The sequence below is a fragment of the Tiliqua scincoides genome, chromosome 5 (genome assembly GCF_035046505.1).
Source record: "Tiliqua scincoides isolate rTilSci1 chromosome 5, rTilSci1.hap2, whole genome shotgun sequence".
Taxonomy (NCBI): Eukaryota; Metazoa; Chordata; class Lepidosauria; order Squamata; family Scincidae; genus Tiliqua; species Tiliqua scincoides.
Window position 1 is genome coordinate 134,071,810 of NC_089825.1, and position 16,450 is coordinate 134,088,259.

Consider the following 16,450-nt stretch of genomic DNA (forward strand, 5'->3'; position numbering starts at 1 on the left):
GAGAGCGAAAAGGTTAGCCAATCAGCGTGCGGTATCGGATGGCCAATCCGCTTGCAGTACGCGACGGCCAATCGGCTTGCGCGTCCCGGAGGCGGGGCACTGCGACAGCCAATCAGCGCGAGGGGAGCTCGGGATTCCCGGCTAGGGCAGGTGAGGGCTCCAGGACAGGTGAGGCTCCAACACGGGGGGCGATGCAAGCAAGGAACAGGCTGAAGCTGCCAGCCTGGCCACAGTTACCTGGGAGTAAGCCCCATTGACCATCATGGGACTTCCTTCTGAGTAGACCTGCCTGGGCTTGAGCATTGGAAGTGCTTACACAAGAGCTCCCCTATGGTGGTGTAAGCATAAAGAGAGGAGTGCCTCTGGGCATGTGCAGAGTGCACCTACATTTCACTCGCCTCTGCAGGCGCTTCTCCCTCCCCTGCAGCCTGCACTCTCTCTGCTCCCCTGGGCAGCTGCTGCAGGCTCCCGGTGCCTGTGAAGTGATGGCAGAGGTCCACCTTGTGTGGTGTAATCATAAAGACGGGAGTGCCTCTGGGCATGTGCAGAGCGCATGTGCATCTCGCTCACCTTTGAGGGTCCTTCTCCCTCCCCCCACCGTACACTTTCTACCCCACCAGGAAGCCACAAGGTCCCAGTGCCTGTGAAGTGATGGCAGAGGTCCACCTTGTGTGGTGTAAACATGAAGAAGGGGGTGCCTCTGGGCATGTGTAGAGGGCACGTGCATCTTGTCTTTGAAGAGCTGCAGGTCTTTCTCCCTCCCCTACACCCTACACTCTTTCCTAACAGGTAGCCACAAGCACCTACTGCCTGTTAAGTGATGGCAGAGGTCCACCTTGTATACCATCTCCAGTATCTTTTTCCTCCTATCTCTCTTGTCTCTCCCCACTGGTGAACTTTAGATTGGAATCTCCTTGGGTAGGGTTTGTCTATATCAGCATTTCTCAACTGATGGCATGAATACCACCAGCAATGCTTGAGGTGGTGTCCGGTGGTATGTGTGGCAGCCCCAGTCACCCAACACCTGGCAGCAGGACCATTGACACAGTGTGACAAACTGAGGTAGGAGACTTGGCTCAGCAGGCAGAACTTCAACACATGCTTGATGTGCTCTTGAAAAAGCCCTCCCGTCTGCCCTGAGCTGGTGTTTGTTGCGTTGCATCTTGCCTCCTAACCCCGAGGTAAGCGGTGATGTCATCACCAGTTACATCTGGTGGTATTTCCAATAGGTGGAAATCAACCATTGTATCTTATGTTCATCATCCTGATTCTCCCCTTCCTGTTTCTCAGAGAGAGTGGCAGAGATGCATCTAGCCTAATGGAGCCAAGTTGCAAACGCCGGAAGACGGTGGAGCCGAAAGATGCCTTCACTTGGCAAGTGGTGCCAGTTCTTTCCGAGAGAGAATCGCAAAACATTGTGTTAATGCCAGTCTACGCTGCACCTGTCCTGGACAAGAAGGAGGCATCTCGACTGGTGAAGGAGGTCTCTGCTGTCTACCCCCTGGGGGACTACCCACACCTGAAGCGTGTCCGAGCCTGTGCTTCTGTGAGCAGCCTGCACCCGCTGGAGATTATCTTGTGCCCTGCAGGTCCCAAACAAAAGCAAGGACCTTTGCTGTCTCTTACTGAACTTTTCCCTGATGGCCAAGTGAGCCTGTGTGGTTTGGGGGAGCCATTCTTGGCTCAAGTGCCAGTCTACCCACCCCTGACTCGAGCTCAGTACGAGGAAGCTGTCACACACTGGCCTGTCTCTTTCCATGAGAATAAACGTGTCAGCCAGGCTTTGAGTGGGTGTCTCTTCGCTCCCCTGGAGAAAGCTGCCATGCAGAGCCACATGGAGGTGGCCATCCAAGCCGCAAAGCAAGGGGCAAGGCAGGGAATGGAGCCAGTCGGGGCTGTAGTGGTTGACTCCACCACTGGGAGAGTGCTGGCAGTGGGGCATGACTGCAGGAATGGCGTCCACCCACTCCTCCATGCTGCCATGGTTTGCATTGATCTGGTGGCCCATGGGCAGGGAGGTGGAGCTTACAGCTATCAGGATTACCCTGCCTGCAGCTCCTTTCAGGTGGACAGCAGTTCAGCTCAGTCTTCCCCTTTGGGTGATGGGCTGCCATACATCTGCACTGGCTACGACATGTACTTAACACGGGAACCTTGCACCATGTGTGCCATGGCCTTGGTGCACTCGCGCATTGAGAGGGTCTTCTATGGGGTGCAGTCTTCTCATGGAGCCCTGGGAACCAACTACCACATCCACAGCCGCAAAGACCTTAACCACCGCTATGAGGTGTTCCGGGGCATTCTCGAGGACCAGTGCCACAGCTTGACACCCATTTTAGCTCTCAAGTAGTCTGCAAGACAGAAGTCTTTTTTTATGTGCTTCTTTTTACAATTATTATTTTCTAAATAAATTATTTTAAGAACAACAGGCATGTGTCTACTACATTGATGATTTGGTGCTCTTGTAATTGATCAGTGAAACCGCATGGGTTTATAGTAGGAAATAAACAATGGGTAGAGCTCTGACCATGTTGCCACTGTGTTCAAATGGGCAGTGTGTGGGATGTAGGCTATAGAGCCCAGTTCTATGCATATCTATTCAGAAGTAAGCCCCATTGGTGTCAAAGGGGCTTACTCCCAGGTAAGTGAGGATAGGATTGCCTTGTAAGCTTTACAGCAAGGCTTAGGAATGCCACAATCCTCTGGAACTACAGTTGAGCAGTGGGATGCTTAGTGTCGCTGCTTGGCAGGAGCCCATAGATTCAGTTATGCTCCAATCATGAGTCAGTCATCGTGGTGGGCTAAACTGTGTCCTCCATTTTGGTTCAGTTCCAGGAAGGCAGCAGAAAGAGGAGATGCATTGAATCTTTAGCAAGCCACTACACAGGAGTGATGAACTGTATTTAGTTTGATGGATCACAAGTTTTGCACAATTGCTTCAAACAACTGTCATTCACTAACAGATTTATACCCCACCACCCCAGCCAATCTAGCCTCAGGTGACTAACAGAAAACATGAAGCCACCTTTACGCTGAGTCAGACCATCTGTCGATTCAGGCTAGTACTAGAAGCAGCTTCAGGGCTTCCGCCAATCTACCTGGAGGTGCCAGGGTTGAACTTGAGACTTCTGATGTGCAAAGTATGTGCTCTCGCACAGAGCTATAGACCCTCTTTGCCACTTCCCGCATCCGCCCATAACAGACACCAAAAGTTCCAGGAGCTTTGGGCTGCAATGAGCCCAGGAATGTCTTAAAATAGCAATCCTGCGGTCGTCTGTTTTCGCTCAGAGAGATGTGAGGAGTTCCCCATGTTCCCCATATTGCGCCACTCCAAGGGTGGATTTGTAGGAGATGTAGTCCATCAGTGAGTATAATGAAGAAGCCTGGCAGTTCGGCCCTAGCAATGGAGCTTTGCACATGTCCAGTGGCCCAGTCTCAGTTTCATGTCTAGAAAAAGAGGAAACACCATTCCTCCCCTCCTCCCCCCAGGAACTTTAGCTGTGGGGAAACCCCCTGTGCATTCCAAGGAATTTGCAATACTTGTTCGGCTTGCATGGAGTGGTGATGATCAGGCTTCTACTAGGGCTTGGCTGAGTTGCCAATGCCACCAAGATAATGTCCCAGGTATGCACTTCATACAGCTCTGCCCATGGAGGGGAAGATCAGCTGGGGTGGATTTAAAGTGTCCTTTGGAGAATTTGGTCTTCAGCGATGCTCTTCTCATTGAGGAACCTCTGAAGTTACCCAGGCACAGTTTGAAAGCCAGCAGTTCAGACCAGGGCTTCATACCCTACAGAGGGGAGGAGCTGAGATGGTAAAGTGGACTAACTTCAGATGAGAGATCCCTCTCTTAAATGAGCCCCTCCCCCCCAGTAAAATCTAACTTGCAAATAGGTAATTAACCCATTGGGCAGAGAAGTTCTAAACCAAGCTTGGCCTTCTGTGCTCATTTTCTGCTTACAGGGAGTGTTTCCTGAAGAAGAGCCTTACAAAATGTGATTGCCCCTACACCTGCCAAGCCTACAGTGGTAGAGGCCATTCTGCACTGCACTGATATTCTATCATCTCCTATTACTGCATGTTTAGATCAGGCCTAGCACATATGGAATTATGGTGACCAGGGGGGTCCTGGCCAGAAGCTGCTTCTGTTCATACAAGCAACGGGGGGGGGGGGGGTCCCTCAGTGTACAAAGACTTCTGTCACATGCATCAGCTACAACAGTCTCCACCATACCCCAGATACCCCAGCCCACACTGCTCCAGGGGTCCCTTAACCTTTGGGGGAGAGGCATGAGTCAGTAAATAAGGGACTGCAACGGGGGAGCAGAGAAGTTCCATTCCACAGGCAGAACTCTATGTTTCTGTGATAACGCCCACAGGAACAGTGGCATCGCTGGGGGGGGTGCAGGGGGTGCAGACTGCACCATGACACACTTAGGGTTGTGTGACCCCACTACTGGCCAAAAATGTGAAATTCTCAGTATTTTTGACTAATACCATCATCTTATATGCTATTTGATGTGGAATTTAATGCAGAATACAATGAAACAAACCGTGTGGAAATACCTGTATTCTATCAAATATTATGACCAAATATCCAGAAAAGGAAAACACAACTGCCTTATGTTAGAAAAAGAGGATTGCTTTAAGCTATTTCTGCCCAGCCTTCAGGTATACACCTTTAATCCCTGTTGCATATCTGCAACATTGAGCAGAAATGGCTTAACCCAAAACTGACCAATGAGACTGATTGTTCCAAAAGCCAATGAAGTGTTATGATACAGCAGGGAACCAAATGTTAGGATGAGGCAGCTCTCATTTCCATGGATCAGAGCTAACACTAAAACTCTTATTCAGCTGTGTGAGTGTCATCAAGTTGGCCACTGGTTTCTTTTGTTGGCTACTGATTTGTTGGGTGACACGTACTGTTATAGATTCAAATAAATAAATAAATAAATAAATAAATAAATAAATAAATAAAGTTAATAGGAGTGACAGCAACCCTAATGATGCCTCTGAATTTAGGCTGTATGCATGATTTTGCAATTTATTCTGTATGGTCTGGTACAGGAGGAGGTCCTTCATGGGGTTGAACCAAATACGGTCACTGACCGCGGTAGCATCAAGTCTAATCTATTAAAAATAAAATATTGAAATGAGTGGGGACCCACCTGAAATTGGCTCTCGACCTACATTTTGGGAAACACTGCCCTCAGTGAAAGGCAGAGCATCTCTCTCTTCTGAACCTCTGAAACATCACTTCTGTTCTTCCTCTAAGAGCCCACGCCTATGCATGTCTACTCAGAAGTAAGTCCCATTGAGTTCAGTGGGGGTTACTCCCAGGAAAGTGTGCATAAGATTGCAGCCAAGTTGCCCAATCCTATGCATGTCTACTCAGAAGTAAGTCCCATTAGAGTCAATGCGGCTTACTCCCAGGAAAGTGTGGATAGGATTGGGCTGCGAATCAGGTATTGTTAGAATAAAGTTGACCACTACCTTATATCTCAGAAACGGTATATCGAATAGATTGGAGGTTCCTCGGGGCTTAGGCAAAGTCCTTTCCAAATCCTTGCCTCCTGAGCCGGAAGATTGCCTGGTTCCTGTCTAGCATGATGTACGCAGTCCATGCAAACCCTGACATCGTTCGGTATTTGGACATGGAATGCACCTCATTAAACCAAGAAGCAGAGTGGCGCAGCGGAAGCGTGCTGGGCCCATAACCCAGAGGTCGATGGATCGAAACCATCCTCTGCTAGTTTCATTTTTCTTGACTGACATGAAGTTGATTAGAGGGAAGAAAATTTATATGTGTGTGTGTGTATATATATGTTACCTTAAGTATTTTCCCTCAAGTCCTTGAACCCTCTAAATTGTACCCCAAATTTTGCATATATCTATATCTGTATACGTATATGCGCACACACACTATATTATATATATATATACACACTAATTATACACACAGACACACTCTACTATCTATATATGTGTATGTATATATATGTATGTATGTATAGATAGATAGTACAGTGTGTCTGTGTGTATATAATTATAGTATAGTGTGCGTGTGCATATATATATAGATATATAGTATAGTGTGTGTGTAGTGTCGTGTGTGTGTGTGAATATAATTAGTGTGTATATATAGTATAGTGTGCGTATGTATATATACGCTTATATGATGAACCATACAGATGATGAACTTCCACTGAAGTATTTCCACTACAATTACACACACACACACACACACACACAGAGCCACCCAACACTTACTCATTTTCTGTCCCTGCCATGAAAAACATGCCCAGCCCCTGTGAATCCTGCAGTCACTTTTTTTCAGTGCATCCTTGGTTTGCAATGCCTTCTCTGTCCCTGATGCATAAGGACCAAGAGCCCAACCCTATGAATATCTACTCAGAAGTAAACCCCATAATAGTCAATGGGCTTACTCCCAGGTAAGTGAGGATAGGATTGCAGCCCAAGTCTGCAGCTCTTCCAAACCGATGGCACACAGCCCAATCCTATGCACGCCTACTCAGAAGTCAGTGCCATTGTGTTCGATGAGGCTTACTCCCAGGTAGGTGTGCATAGGATTGCAGCAGCCCAGGCATCTCTAGGGAGCAGCTAGCGGAAGAGCAGTGCCCCCCAAGCAGTTGATTCTGCTCCATATATGATTCGCATAATTTGGGATGCAGCTGAAAGGGTACCAGGACTTGAGGGCAAACACTTCCGGCAACTTTAAAAGCTTGTCTGGTCTTGGAAATTAGAAGCAAAAGAGTACCGCCCGAACAGGGACTTGAACCCTGGACCCTCAGATTAAAAGTCTGATGCTCTACCGACTGAGCTATCCGGGCTCTTGCAAACTATGTTCACTTGATCCAGTGTAGTTCAGAGCTGCAAGCCTCTCTTTGGGTCTTCCTGCTTCTTCTCTTTGGTTTTGAAGCAAAGGCAAATTCTCTTTGTGCTCTGCAACTGTCGCTCAGCTATAAAAGTGCTTCCTGAATGGCATAAAATAACCTTTAGGCTAGGACTAAAATAGTTGGGTAGTTGCTGCTATATGAGTGGGGGAAAAAATGCTTGAGTGTCAGGATGGCCGAGCGGTCTAAGGCGCTGCGTTCAGGTCGCAGTCTCCTCTGGAGGCGTGGGTTCGAATCCCACTCCTGACAAGACTTGTTTTGTACCATTTCTCAAATATATTTTGAATATGTTCCTTCATTTAAAATATTGTGTACAGTATAACTGTTGAGTAAGGTTAACATTGCCAAGAAACACGTGTCTTCATTTTCAAGTCACTGTCTGATCATCTTAAGAGAAGTAGAGGTGGGGAAGGGGGGCAATTCCTGGCTGAGGTGTGAAGCTTGCTAGACCAGTAGTTCTCAAACTTTTTAGCACCAGAACCCGCTTTTTAGAAGTACATTTCGGGACGCTCCCAAAGTGATGTCATTAACCTGGAAGTGATGTCATGGCTGGAAGTGACATCCTCAATTTAGGCTTCAAACCTAAGCTTCAATCAGCCTAAAGTCCCATTACACAGCACACTCATGCTGTTATTTTGCATAGCTCCCAATTCAAACATTCCAGCTGCTCTGTCAAAGCAGAACACCCCCTTTCCAGTGCCACATCTTCCCACCTTTTCAAGGCTTCTCTCCTGCTGGGAGCCTGCCCTGCCCAGGAGCTCTGTACCCTGTATGTTCATCTCTGTATTTTCAATGGTGGCTGAGCTAGGTGCTACACGACCCACCTGAAATTGGCTCACGACCCACCTAGTGGGTCCCAACCCACAATTTGAGAAACGCTGTGCTAGACTAGAGGTGGGCAAACCCTGGCCCGTGGGCCTTTGTGGCCCTTGGGGTCCCCCAATCCAGCCTTCAGGGAGTCTCCAGTCTCTAATGAACCTCTGGCCTGTCACAGACTATTGGAGCCCGCACTGGCCCATGACTGCCAGTCATGACCACCAGACATGAGCTGCAGGTTGAGTTAGAGCAAGGCCTTTTATAGTCTCCATGTGTTATCTACATTTCCTGGGCATTATTTTACTCCCCACCCCCTTGCCTCTGGACAACTTATGTCTCTATGTATTTCTGGCTTGGTCTATATGTTTTCACTGTGCAAGAGGTGTATGGCAAACAGTTCACAGTTCTCATGTGGTTCTACATGCCTGTATTATCGTTCTCATGTGTATTATAAATAAACTCAGTAAAATTCATTCATTCATATAAGTTCCATCTCTAATGTATTCATTTATGTAAAGTTATTCAAATGAAATCTAAATTCTTTCTTTCCTCCCCCCCCCAGTCCCTGACACAATGTCTGAGAGAGGATGTGGCCCTTCTGTCAAAATGTTTGCCCACCCCTGTGCTAGACTATCTTTCAAACTTAGTGACCCACAGAGTTCTTATGGGAATAAAATAAGAGCATAAGAACAAAAATGGGAGGGGAAGCAGCCTCTTCACTTCCTTCCAGTTCAAAATATTTATTTTGGAAGTCTACTACACTGGCTTAATTCCATCTCATTCAGTGGGTGACTCCTTATATAAACCTGACATTTGGAGTCCTGTTTGACTCGTTTCCTCTGAAAATAACAGAGTGATACCTGGAGGAAAGATGGCCAAATCACACAGATTCCCTTTCTGTGTGAGCATGATGTTGTGAGTTCCTTGCCTTATAGGAGGTGTTCCCAATTTATGGCCTGCAGGCCACATCTGGACCACCCACACATTCCAGCTGGCACTCTGAACCCAGAGGCATCATAATTACAGGTGACCTCCACAGGGGCAGTGTGACCTGGAGGGCTGCCCCAGACCGATGCCTGTGGCAGCCATCTGTACTGTATGGGAAAAAGCAAAGAAATCTCCTTGCTGTGCTTTTCACACAGTTTTGTCAAACCCGGAAGTGCAAGACTCCAGGGTTTATTTAAATGGATCGTGTCCCTGTAAATAAAGGTGGAAGACCTACATTTCCCGTTTTAAGGAAACTTCATGAGATGCAAGGAAAACAGGGTGATGATCACCTTCTAGAGGGAAAGGGGATCCTGGAGGCTTGAGTAAGCATCTGGCTGCAGGAAGGCAATGGGAGATTTGGGGAGAAGAGAACCCTGAGTCACCCATCCACCCCTTTGGACTCCTTGCAATCTGCTGCTGGTGCAATCTGTCTCAACTGGCCTCATGGCTGGGCCTGCAACACACCATCCCCACACTTTCCACCATGAACTGGTGGGCCACTGTGAGATCCAGGAAGCTGGACTAGATGGGTCTTTGGCTTGATCCAGTGGGGCTTGTCTTATGTTCTTAACTTTCTTCCTTTTGGGGGCAAACAACAAGGCTGCCCAGCTGAGAGAGACAGAGAGAGAGGATGGCAAGTAGCCCTGCAGCTCCAAATGTTTTTCTCCTATTGTGAAAATTCTTAGTCATGTACAAAATGTCTATATGATTTTCTACCATTGACCCACCCTGGTCCACCATAAGAGCTGAACCAAATGATGAGGACTTCTCTCTTCTGTTTCATTAAAGCTGTTATAGTGCCATCTAGAGTTCACTGAGAGAATTGCTGATTATCTATCTTGCGTTCAGCAGCAATTTTAACAAACTGAATAGCAACTGGCCGGTTAGCTCAGTTGGTTAGAGCGTGGTGCTAATAACGCCAAGGTCGCGGGTTCGATCCCCGTACGGGCCAGCAATAGTTTTTGGAGAGTTTCTTACAATGTACATGTCAGCCCTCTCTGGGCTCCTGGGCATTTCTTATAGTTGATAAACCCTCTTTGCATGTCAGTGCACAATTCTTTCTCACCCAATTCTCAAGAGAGACTCTTATGAATTTCATCTATCATTTTGGGCATAGGTAGAGGCTCCTACACCCAAACCTGTTGCTTGGAAATATAAAGAAGGCATCTCAACATAGAAAACTAACTTCATAGTTAGTCTTTTCATTAAGAAAAGAGAAAACAGTTTATATGGCTTCTTAGTGCACGTAGTAGGCAGCATGTCAGTCTCAATCTGAAGATCCTGAGTTCGAACATCAGAGAGGGCAAGGTTATTTTTCTACTAACCCCCCAAAATGTGCCTTATATGAATAGGCAAAAGCTGATAAGGTTTTCATTATACAGAGAGCTCACTAGGCATTTCTTTGGAGGGATCACAGACCTCTTCCTCTATTTATGCATTTTTTTTCACCCCATCTGTGCTTTTACAGCTCTGCAAAAATAATTAAAAATGTCAAAAAAGTTTTCAGACTGAGCAGAATGTCTTTAAACATCTGGTCTTTTCTAATCAGCTCTTATTTTCAGATCATGAATTCTCCCCCCCCCTTCATTTCCCACCCCACTAGAACACAGTTCCATTCAAACAGAGTGGGGGACAGTCAAAGAAAAGAACACACTCTTTACTAAACATGCAATTAAAGTTTGGAACTCTGTTTCCCAAGAGAGAGATTTTAAACATAAAAAGGGGCTAGACCACTTAATGGATCTTTGTTACTGCTAATGATAGAGACAATGTTCAGGGGTAACTTAATAGCTAGGGTATTAGCTAGGGTGACAAAAAAGCAGTTGCCTTCATCATGTATGTATCTATTTAATCATATGTATCTTGTTGTTGGCAACCTTCAGTCTCGAAAGACTCTGGTATCACGCTCTGAATTGTGGTTCTGGAACAGCGTCTAGTGTGGCTGAAAAGGCCAATTTGGGAGTGACAATCCCTTCCATACCGGGAGCAAGTGCAGTCTGTCCCTGGTGTGTCTCCCTGGCTATAGGCCTTCCTTCTTTGCCTCTTAGCCTCAGACTGTTGGCCAAGTGTCTCTTCAAACTGGGAAAGGCCATGCTGCACAGCCTACCTCCAAGCAGGCTGCATATGTAACTATTTAATCGTATTATAGCAGTGATTGTCAACTTTTTCCATCACACAGCACACTGACAAGGCATTAAAATTGTCAAGGTGCACCTTGCTGTTGGTGGGGGGCTCACATCTCCCAATGGCCCTACAAATAAACGACCCTCCCCCAAACTCCCACAGTACACCTGCAGACTATTCATAGCACACCAGTGGTTTGAAAACAACTGTACTAGAAAACAGGGTGAGATGGACTTTGATTCCAGTTTACTTTTTGCCCTTGAATCAGTTATATTTGGTCAGTTTAATTGTAGGTTACAGCAGCTCAGAAATGCACACAGCTGCTGTTTCACTTTGTAATACCATCCACATGTAACTGACACCACAATCCTATGCATATCTACTCATAAGCAAGATCCATTGCGTTCAATAAGACTTACTTCCAGGAAAGTGTGCATGGGATTGCAGCCTCTGTATATTTACTGATTCTTAGTAATGAGGGCAGCTCTTTCAGTGAGAAGGTGGGTGGCTCTGAAAAGAGCCTTTGGGCTTTGCATGAAGAGTTTCTTCCAGCAGAGAAGTTACTTGGAGCTGGTGTACTTGGTGACGGCCTTGGTGCCCTCGGACACGGCGTGCTTGGCCAGCTCCCCAGGCAGCAGGAGGCGCACTGCGGTCTGGATCTCCCTGGAGGTGATGGTGGAGCGCTTGTTGTAGTGCGCCAGGCGGGAGGCCTCAGCGGCGATGCGCTCGAAGATGTCGTTGACGAAGGAGTTCATGATGCTCATGGCCTTGGAGGAGATGCCGGTGTCCGGGTGCACCTGTTTGAGCACCTTGTAGACGTAGATGGAGTAGCTTTCCTTCCTGCTCTTCTTGCGCTTCTTGTCGCCCTTCTTCTGGGTCTTGGTGATGGCCTTCTTCGACCCCTTCTTGGGAACAGGGGCTGACTTGGTAGGCTCAGGCATGCTCCAACCCTCAGACTTAAACCACAGAACGAAAAGTAACTTCTAATGCGGGTGCGGGGCAGAGCTCTCTTTTTTATACAGCCCTGGTGCAACCGCTGCGCAGCTCCCAATTGGCTGGGACCCGCACTGACGTCACAAAGGCACTTTTTGAGCGGGACGGAATTTTCGTGCTCGTTGGCATTGGCCAATGTGGGCGACCCCAGTCCATCTCCCATTGGCTACCCTCAGAATCCTTTGTGCCATTGGCCAGACTCAGGATCCACGCGCTTATTGGATGTGCCCAGGCCAGCCAATCAGAGCACGAGCCTGCAATGCCAGCTGAAAGTATATAAAGTCTGGTAAAGGTTCAGTCTATTGAGGCTTAAGTTGTTGTTGGGGTTTTGATATGTCTGGTCGTGGGAAGCAAGGGGGCAAGGTGCGGGCTAAGGCTAAGACTCGCTCTTCCCGGGCAGGTTTGCAGTTCCCCGTGGGTCGCGTGCACCGCCTGCTGCGCAAGGGCAACTATGCTGAGCGTGTTGGAGCTGGAGCGCCTGTCTACCTGGCCGCAGTGCTGGAGTACCTGACTGCTGAGATCCTGGAGCTGGCTGGCAACGCCGCCCGGGACAACAAGAAGACCAGGATCATCCCCCGCCACCTGCAGCTGGCCATCCGCAACGACGAGGAGCTGAACAAGCTGCTGGGCAAGGTCACCATCGCCCAGGGAGGCGTCCTGCCCAACATCCAGGCTGTGCTGCTGCCCAAGAAGACTGAAAGCCACAAAGCCAAAGGGAAATAGGCGCCTTCTCGCACTGGACTGAGCAAGGCTTTCCCTGTAGGCCCCCCCCCCCCGCAACCAAAGGCTCTTTTAAGAGCCACCCACAATCTCTTAAGAAAGAGCTGAGGTTATGCTTTTTCGAGCTAAGAAGGGGCATGAGAAGTGCTGGGAGAGTTAGGGCAGACAAAAGAAAGTTCATCGTGTTGGTCAGTGGAACTCCCTGCCACAGGAAGCGGTGATGGCATCACACCTAGATTCTTTTTAAAAAGGGGATTAGACAATTCTCTGTAGGAAAAGTCCATCGCGGGTTGCAAGTCTTTGGTAGGTGTATGCCAAACTCCTGATTTTAAAAGTGGGCTACCTCAGAGTGCCAGATGCAGGGGAGGGCGCAGGTTGTGACTTGTGTGCTCCCTGTAGAACTTGGTGGGTCACTGAGATGCAAGAAGGTGAGCTAGATGAACCTATGGCCTGATCCAGGGGACTCTTACGTTCTTGAGGGGAATCTGCCTCTTGCAGATTCAGTTTCATGGTCAGTTTCCAGAGTTGGGGTCTCGTGTTTTTCCTTTCAGAGCAGTCTGCTCTCTAGACACACGGTATCTGATGCTATGCCTGGGTTAATGTATTCCCAAGAGTAACATAAGTTACTCTTAAGGATACATTTTCCCATGAGTTACTAAATTGCAAGCTCACAGGGGCTCCTCTCAGGAGGAATACATCCTGAAATTGAAATGCCTCTAGTAACAAGAGTCAAGTAGTTGAAAGCAGTGGCGTAGCCAGGGGAGTGCAAAGCACTAAGTTTTGCTGGGAGCCTCACCGCAGCGTTCAAGGGGCAGAGGCCGCTTGCACGCTGCGGTGAGGCTCCCTGCAAAACTTAGTGCTTTGCACCCTATCTAGCTATTCCACTGGTTGGAAGAGTTTTAAGAGTTGAATTCTGTAGGTATTTGTAAAATGGAGACTCTTAACAGCGATGGTCATGAAAACTACTCTGAGTAGGACTCCTCCTTCCAAAAAGTCGCATTGAAACTACCGCAGAAATCTTCCCGCCACCGTAGGTTCCATGAGAGTCTACTCTAGAGCAGGGAGGGCGAGGCGATGGTGTGATTGGTCAACCCCTCAAGGCGCGGGAGTTTTGAAAAAAGGATGTGGACCATTCAGTTCCAAGTCAAGCATTTTGATCCGCCTTGTTCATAATTGCCACGGTTTTAAGCGGGATTTTTTTCTTTTTCTTTTAAGATTGAATTAACTGGTTCCCCTAATTGGGTAGAGACCCCCCCCCGTGACACCCTCCCCCTGGTGGTCTTGACAAGTAAAAATATGAAGCATCTAATAAGGTTGCCAACTCTTAATTAAGCTGATCCTGGAGATGATGGTGATGATCACCATCTTCTCGAAAGACGCTGTAATTTTGGAAATCCCTAGGTTGCCTTCAGTGGTCCCCTGAATGATGGATGCCGACTCCTGCAGACTCTGGGGCAGTCCTGGAGAGCTGGCCACCCCAAAAGCCTCTAGGTAGCCCCCCACCCCCCCAACAAAAAGAGCAGATCACCTTAAGCCATATCTGCTCAACGTTGCATATACCCAACAGAGACCGAATGGTGACACCTGCTACAATGGAGGACAAAATGCTTATACCTTTAACCAATTTATAGAAGAGGGAATTTGTTGAGTAGCTCAACATGGAAGGGTTTCAAGCAATTTTTCAAAAGCATTAGCAATCAAAGGCGAAGTCTAGACAGGGCTACATGCGATGGGGAGGCAGTGAAGCTCCATCTCCTCAGCTAGGGGGAATTATTGAATGTCCCCAAATGTTCAGCTCCTGGGTGGGGAGAATAACATTTTTAGTTCCAAACTACTTAAAAACTATGTAACTTGTGTACTTTTGGTGGCAGTAGGAAAACGTTACCATGTGCCTTCTTAGCGCAGTAGGCAGCGCGTCAGTCTCATAATCTGAAGGTCCTGAGTTCGAGCCTCAGAGAGGGCATGTTCATTTTTGAATCACTGAAACTGAGAGTTTTCCTTTTTTTTTTTTTTAGTGACCTACAATATTGTTGGTCTTTTGCTATGAGACGGGGGACCTACAGATTTGTTTGACAGGACAGAGCAGCCTTGAAATCCCCTACAACATTCTGTTGGCTTTTTACTAGGGGGGGACCCACAGATCTGTTTGATAGGGCAGAGCAGCCCTGGATCTCCTACAATATTCTGTTGACTTTTTGCTAGGGGGGGACCCAGTGCTCTGTTTTGCAGAGTAGAGCAACCCTGGATCCCCTATGCACTGTCTTTTAACAGGAGTGCTTTGGGGGAAATGTCAACCTCTGTCTGTAGTGTGCACCGTTCCAATGCACAAATATCTTCTGAAAGGTTCTAAGACTAAAGAAGGCTGTGAAATAAAGGCATAGATTTAATTCTGAAGCATTAAACTTGTTGAGCAGAACTCCTCTTTCCTCTGTCATTTACTAGTGCCGCCTAAGTGCGTAGTAGCCCGGCTAGCTCAGTCGGTAGAGCATGAGACTCTTAATCTCAGGGTCGTGGGTTCGAGCCCCACGTTGGGCGTATGAATTTTGTTTATTGCTTTTGCAGATGAAAGCAATGCAATCAAGATTTGATAAAACCAGCAGAAAACGTTGCATTCCAGAGCCTGGAGTTTGTCCATTCCTGTTCTTGATTTTTGTTCTGCAACAGATGGGCTCCTTGTAAAACGGTAAGAGATTTGGTGACTTCTGTTAAGCCATTTCTGCCCAACGTTGTATATACGCAACAGAATCAAATGTGTGCAGTGGTGGGCTGGGCAGAAATGGGTTAAACTGGCAGAGAGAGAGAGAGAGGTAATTCGAACTGCATCAGGAAAATAAAGCTGGAGCCAAGCAAGGAGAGCTGTGAATTCAATGGGAGAAAAAAAATGCAGTTGAATGTATAGGAATTCCTTTTAAAAATGACACTCTTGTCATTTTAGCAGAGGATGGTTTCGATCCATCGACCTCTGGGTTATGGGCCCAGCACGCTTCCGCTGCGCCACTCTGCTAGCTGCAAAGGGAACCTGGCATCTCTTCTTATAATGACAATAAGGTGTGATGCTTGCCCTCTTGACAAACTACAAACAGTGGTTCCCAAACTTTTAGCACTGGGACCCACTTTTTAGTGGGAGAATCTGTCAGGACCCATTGGAAGTAATGTCATGACCAGAGGTGACATCATCAAGCTGGAAAATTTTTAACAGTCCTTGGCTGCAATCCTATCCACACTTACCCAGGAATAAGTCCCATTGCTTATCATTGTTAAAGCATATACACAACAGCCTGTTAAAAGTTAAAAGCATCTGTGACATTAGTTGAAAGATCTTGGCATTTCCCCAAATGCAGTCACATACCATAGTAGCATCAAGTCTACTATTTTAAAAATAAAATATTGAAATGAATGGGGACTCACCTGGAATTGGCTTGTGACCCACCTAGTGGGTCCCAACCCACAGTTTGAGAAACACTGCCATACAGTATATTCTTAAGTTTTTCTCTGCTTCCACCCTCTTGGAAAATATTTTCATACACTTTTTATACACATTTGCATATGTATTTGAGGACTGTGATATGAAAACCCCAAAGAAGTCAAAAAGCCATGGTGGACCACCAGTTTGGCTTCTGCTCATCAAGAAAATGAGCAATGCCTTCTAACTGATTTTATGTTAACTTTCAATGGAAGATATTAATGAACCCATTTCTGCCCAGGCCCTAGGATAGGGGGGTAAAGGGGGTAATTTGTACCCAGGCCCAGGGTCAAAAGGGGGGCTCAGGAGCCAAAGGAGGGGGCCCAGAAATTTCCTGGGATCTGATATTTTCCCCTCTACTCAGACATGTCTGTACAGGATGCTGGGGACACTACATGACTGGGGATACTACTGATGCCACATGGGTGAG

General features: G+C 47.3%; 3 protein-coding genes and 7 non-coding genes across 12 annotated transcripts; 7 read left to right on the forward strand and 3 right to left on the reverse strand.

Moving 5' to 3' along the window:
- Positions 1 to 86: 86 nt before the first annotated feature.
- ADAT3 (adenosine deaminase tRNA specific 3) lies at positions 87 to 2,352 on the forward strand. Of its 3 annotated transcripts, none has more exons than XM_066630965.1 (2): positions 87 to 150; positions 1,291 to 2,352. In XM_066630965.1, exon 2 carries the CDS (start codon positions 1,319 to 1,321, stop codon positions 2,348 to 2,350), a length of 1,032 nt encoding a protein of 343 aa, XP_066487062.1. In that variant the 5' UTR covers positions 87 to 150; positions 1,291 to 1,318; the 3' UTR covers positions 2,351 to 2,352. The 3 variants fall into 3 exon arrangements, with proteins under 3 accessions (XP_066487062.1, XP_066487060.1, XP_066487063.1); XM_066630963.1 differs by having other exon boundaries at positions 131 to 168; XM_066630966.1 differs by lacking the exon at positions 87 to 150 and adding an exon at positions 959 to 1,181.
- Positions 2,353 to 5,683: 3,331 nt separating this feature from the next.
- On the forward strand, positions 5,684 to 5,755 carry TRNAM-CAU (transfer RNA methionine (anticodon CAU)). The gene has a single exon. It is a non-coding gene; the product is annotated as a tRNA-Met (tRNA).
- Positions 5,756 to 6,781: 1,026 nt separating this feature from the next.
- TRNAK-UUU (transfer RNA lysine (anticodon UUU)) lies at positions 6,782 to 6,854 on the reverse strand. The gene has a single exon. It is a non-coding gene; the product is annotated as a tRNA-Lys (tRNA).
- Positions 6,855 to 7,083: 229 nt separating this feature from the next.
- Positions 7,084 to 7,166, forward strand: TRNAL-CAG (transfer RNA leucine (anticodon CAG)). The gene has a single exon. It is a non-coding gene; the product is annotated as a tRNA-Leu (tRNA).
- Positions 7,167 to 9,598: 2,432 nt separating this feature from the next.
- Positions 9,599 to 9,672, forward strand: TRNAI-AAU (transfer RNA isoleucine (anticodon AAU)). Its single transcript has one exon. It is a non-coding gene; the product is annotated as a tRNA-Ile (tRNA).
- Positions 9,673 to 11,325: 1,653 nt separating this feature from the next.
- On the reverse strand, positions 11,326 to 11,805 carry LOC136651590 (histone H2B 1/2/3/4/6-like). The gene has a single exon (XM_066628138.1). The coding sequence runs from the start codon at positions 11,783 to 11,785 to the stop codon at positions 11,405 to 11,407; it is 381 nt and encodes a 126-aa protein (XP_066484235.1). The 5' UTR covers positions 11,786 to 11,805; the 3' UTR covers positions 11,326 to 11,404.
- Positions 11,806 to 12,170: 365 nt separating this feature from the next.
- LOC136651456 (histone H2A.J-like) lies at positions 12,171 to 12,560 on the forward strand. The gene has a single exon (XM_066627854.1). The coding sequence runs from the start codon at positions 12,171 to 12,173 to the stop codon at positions 12,558 to 12,560; it is 390 nt and encodes a 129-aa protein (XP_066483951.1).
- A 1,887-nt stretch (positions 12,561 to 14,447) lies between these two features.
- On the forward strand, positions 14,448 to 14,520 carry TRNAM-CAU (transfer RNA methionine (anticodon CAU)). Its single transcript has one exon. It is a non-coding gene; the product is annotated as a tRNA-Met (tRNA).
- A 499-nt stretch (positions 14,521 to 15,019) lies between these two features.
- Positions 15,020 to 15,092, forward strand: TRNAK-CUU (transfer RNA lysine (anticodon CUU)). The gene has a single exon. It is a non-coding gene; the product is annotated as a tRNA-Lys (tRNA).
- Positions 15,093 to 15,489: 397 nt separating this feature from the next.
- Positions 15,490 to 15,561, reverse strand: TRNAM-CAU (transfer RNA methionine (anticodon CAU)). Its single transcript has one exon. It is a non-coding gene; the product is annotated as a tRNA-Met (tRNA).
- Positions 15,562 to 16,450: the final 889 nt, after the last annotated feature.

Bases quoted from the DNA above. Each gene is read 5' to 3' on its own strand.
- LOC136651456 (XM_066627854.1), top strand. From the start codon at position 12,171: ATGTCTGGTCGTGGGAAGCAAGGGGGCAAGGTGCGGGCTAAGGCTAAG.
- ADAT3 (XM_066630965.1), top strand. From the start codon at position 1,319: ATGGAGCCAAGTTGCAAACGCCGGAAGACGGTGGAGCCGAAAGATGCC.
- LOC136651590 (XM_066628138.1), bottom strand. From the start codon at position 11,785: ATGCCTGAGCCTACCAAGTCAGCCCCTGTTCCCAAGAAGGGGTCGAAG.